General features: G+C 40.3%; 1 protein-coding gene across 1 annotated transcript; it reads right to left on the bottom strand.

The window, feature by feature from the left end:
* Window positions 1–2,912: 2,912 nt before the first annotated feature.
* On the bottom strand, window positions 2,913–3,899 carry LOC137995918 (uncharacterized). The gene has a single exon (XM_068841369.1). It carries the CDS (start codon window positions 3,897–3,899, stop codon window positions 2,913–2,915), a length of 987 nt encoding a protein of 328 aa, XP_068697470.1.
* Between the last annotated feature and the right edge of the window lie 247 nt (window positions 3,900–4,146).

The raw sequence follows: 4,146 nt of genomic DNA, 5'->3' as shown, positions 1-4,146 counted from the left end.
CATATGATAGTTTATTTAGAAAACAAGATTATACAACTAATGTATTCAAGTTCCTTTTTGCGCGATTCCGTCTGGTGTATGCTTCGTAAATGATATGACATCTTTTATATATATTTTGTAAAACAAAGCTTATTGTATATAGACGTATCAATTATGAACTTACAACATATAAGTGCGAAATCATAATCGTGGTGTGCTTTTATAGTGTTGTTTTCCCCTATTGTTTGCAAAGTCGAAAAGAAAAAATGAGACGCAACCGCGATTGCGAATTCGAGGAAAAGATTTTGTTCTTTTGCCTTTCAAAGAGGAAGCCAGCAACAATATCGGCAACAAAAAAGGCAGATAACTTTAACTTCTTTGCGCTAAGAGAGCCAAAAGGCAAGTTTTCGAGTCATTCATTTAAATCTAGTTTACTCCTAAATGATAAAAGTGCTACCGAGGGGAAAGGAGGTGCTCAATTATATTTGCGGTTATTTTACTACGGTTCTTGCGAGGAATTGAATTGAAATTTGAAAGGCCTTACAGAAACCCAGAAAGATTGATGGAAATAAAAGGGAATAGCTTAACATTGGCACCAAGCATGTTGATCATTTCCGAGTTCACTTCAACTTCTTTTTCACAGCAAGGTTGAAGCGCGAAGTGCTGTGGTTATTACTTTTACTTTTTGTGTGACTTAAGTAATGAGAAAGACTTATGAATCACCAAATAAAATTCAGCATGATAGTGGTAAAAAAAAACTAACCGATTAATTTTCTGATGCTTTCACAAAGCATCACAGAAAGTTCGCAGAAGTTAAGGCCCGTCGGGCAGGGCTGGTAATTGGATGGGAGACCATGGAGATAAAAGACATGAGAGATCCTTTCGTAGACACCAAATGCCCTTTTTTCACTCGGAATACTCATATTTAACGTAACCATTCATCACTTTATTTCAGCCTGACAGCTTTTCCTACTTGTATTTCACGAAGCTGCGATGAAGTTTATATGAACGGATAAAACGTAAATCAAAGAAGCGAAAGTGAACCAGAAGACTAAAAACAGAGCAGGCTGCAAGCTTCCGTTGTAATTCCCTGCTAGCGAAGGTAAGTTTTTCCTTTTGCCTTGCGTCAGCTCAGCGACCGCAAAAAAAAAAAAGAAGAGACATCTTAATTAGCGCATAACCACAATTCCTTTGCACCTTTGACCACAATCCCTTGCGTTTCGAAGAAAAATGTGTTCTTCTCCCGATTAAAAAGCTACCTCGTTCGTTCGCTTCAGGCTCACTCACTGCGGCAGCAATTACGATTTGACTACCAACTGAGAGGATGGCAGAGGGAGAAACCTACCACACATTGACTTAAAGTTTATGAAACACCAGGTTGCTATGTCCAATCAGCCACCGCACAGCTAATTTGGGACCAACAAGCGTCAACTAGAAAACGACATTGCTTCTAGAGAAATAGTTAGCCAGTCTGGCACTTTGAGAAATGTTAATTGCTGTTACGTCATTAGGAACGACAAGAGTACACAAGAATAAGCTCAATGTTGGTCAGCGGAGATAGCCGAGTTTGGACTTCATTGAATCAGGTGCTAATCTGTTAAACCCGATTCAGACGCCGTACTTCTTCTTCTTGAATTAAGCAAAGAAAATTGCGGCGTTTGATCAATTAAGAACGGCCATTTTTAATTTGGAACGGCGTTGTTTTCGCCTGGCGTAGCCGGGAATTTCGCATTTAGCACGGCCTTTGATCGGCTTTGATTTAACATCGAACTTTTTATGTGCAGAACTTAATGCACAAACCACGTTTCGACTTCCACTTAAAAACCGCTAACAAAATCAATTTGTTTTCTTAGAAATAAATTATGAATGGCTGTTGATCGGCCAATTAAGTTCGACGGCTGAATCAACAGGCGTACTCTTCTTAATTTGTGTCGGTCGAGACTCTAAAAGTTTGGCTCATGAAATGTACGGCGTCTGAATCGGGCTTTACCCGTTTATTCGTACTTTCTACATCAATCTCCGATTCTCGCAGGAATGAGTTTTTGTTGATTCTGTTTTGGATAAAATCACGGGCATTTTTTCGATTCTGTTGGAACTTCGCTGGCAAGTTCATTTTCATAGCAATAATTTGCAAGAACACTTCTTGAGCATAAACTGGGAATCCTTGGGAATCCTGAGAATTCGCTTTTGTGAAGAAATCGTTTCAAGTTATGGTGTTCAAACACTGTTTTCACTGGGTGCACCCTGTGTGATTCAGCTTCTAACGCGGGGTATCCTGCTAGGAAAGTACCTTAATATACATACATGGTTCGTACAACTTCAGACAAACAAAATTCATTAAGCGCTATTGCAAGGATTTAGATATCAAACTTGTCTTTTCTTCTTATAAGATCGGCAACATGTTCGGTGTGAAAGACCCTATCCCAGGCGGGCTCCTTTCAAGTGTGGTTTACAAGTTTACATGTGCGGGCTGTAATGCCTGTTACGTCGGCGAAACGGTCCGACATTTTTGCACACGTGTGAAGAAGCAGTGATAAGGGGCCTCTCACATTTTCAAACATCTGCAGAATTCTGAACATTGTCACGCCTCGAGTTCAGCAGATTGTTTTCGTGTTTTAGATCACGTCTGCACCAGTTTCAACTCTTGATAAAAGAGGCTATCCATATTCAGAGAGAAACCCTCTTTGAATCAACAATTACACCATGTCAACCTTAAAAAATATAATAAAAAGGTTGACACTGGCTAAAATATTGTGTTGGACGTTTCGGCAACTGCTGTTGCCTTCCTCAGCAGGGATGAAAAATGCAAAAATCTAACGGCGTCCCGATGGTACATGATGCGTATAAATATAAAATCGCACTTCAAAAGAATATTTAAAAAAAAATGAAATAGACAATAAAAACGAAGGTCTCCAGAGCACTCTAAAATATTTTTACAAATTCTTTATGTTATTGTAAACGTTTGGAAGTGCTATATGCTCGTTTATAGCGTTTGTATCTCGTAAGGAATGCCAAGCCTCCAGAATAAGTCTTTGTCGCCATGCCGATGATCTGTCAACAATTTCGACGTTCATCAAGTCTATTTGGTGATTGTAGCGCATGTGGTGCTTGGCCAACAAAGAGTTTTCATCTAATGTTGCTATGGCCTTTGAGTGCTCTTTGACGCGTGTTTTTAGCGCGCGCGATGTCTGACCGATGTAAACACAATCACAATCTTTGCATTTGATCTTATATACGATTCCTCTAGAGGCCTCCCTCTCGATTTTGTCCTTTGGTTTTTTAAGTATATTTGAGATTGTCCGAATAGGTTTATGAGCGACCTTAATGTTGAAACCTCGAAGAACCCTCGCGATTTTTTCGGAGAATCCTTTGGCATAGGGCAAAACAACCATACCGCGCTGGTCGGAATCATTTACTTCTTGTTGTCTGTTGCGTTGGCGACCATTGTAGATGAAATTGGCAGGGTAGTTATTAGCGGTAAGGGCTTTTGCTACTCTCTTAGTTTCTCGTACAGCTTCCTCTTCGGTGGACGGGATATTCTTTGCGCAATCCATGAGGGTGCGTATGACCGAGTATTTATGTTGGGGGTGGTGATGAGATTTGAAGTCAAGGTAGCGGTCGGTGTGGGTAGCTTTTCTGTATACAGACACGGTGATCGAGCCATCGTCTTGTCTGGTTGTTTTTGTGTCAAGAAAGGCAATAGAACCTTCTGATTCTATCTCGATGGTAAATTTGATGCTAGTGTTGATAGAATTGAGGTGTGCGTGGAATTCATCCGCGTGTTCCCTTTTTATGCATACATGGCTGTCATCCACGTATCTGATCCACCATTTGGGAGAGTTTGGAGCCGATAACAGGGCCTTTTCATCTACATATTCCATGACGAGATTGGCTAAGATGGCGCTGACTGGAGATCCCATCGGACAACCGCATCATGTACCATCGGGACGCCGTTAGATTTTTGCATTTTTCATCCCTGCTGAGGAAGGCAACAGCAGTTGCCGAAACGTCCAACACAATATTTTAGCCAGTGTCAACCTTTTTATTATATTTTTAACATGCCTGGCTACACACCAAACATTTCATGTCAACCTTAATTAAACTATTTTTTTGATTACCACATATTCACGCTATATTTCAGTCCGTTTTTACTATTTTCACACTAGC

This window comes from Montipora foliosa, chromosome 3 (genome assembly GCF_036669935.1).
Source record: "Montipora foliosa isolate CH-2021 chromosome 3, ASM3666993v2, whole genome shotgun sequence".
Lineage (NCBI taxonomy): Eukaryota > Metazoa > Cnidaria > Anthozoa > Scleractinia > Acroporidae > Montipora > Montipora foliosa.
Note: the sequence above shows the minus strand (reverse complement) of the source record. Positions and strands in the feature narration are given on the sequence as shown.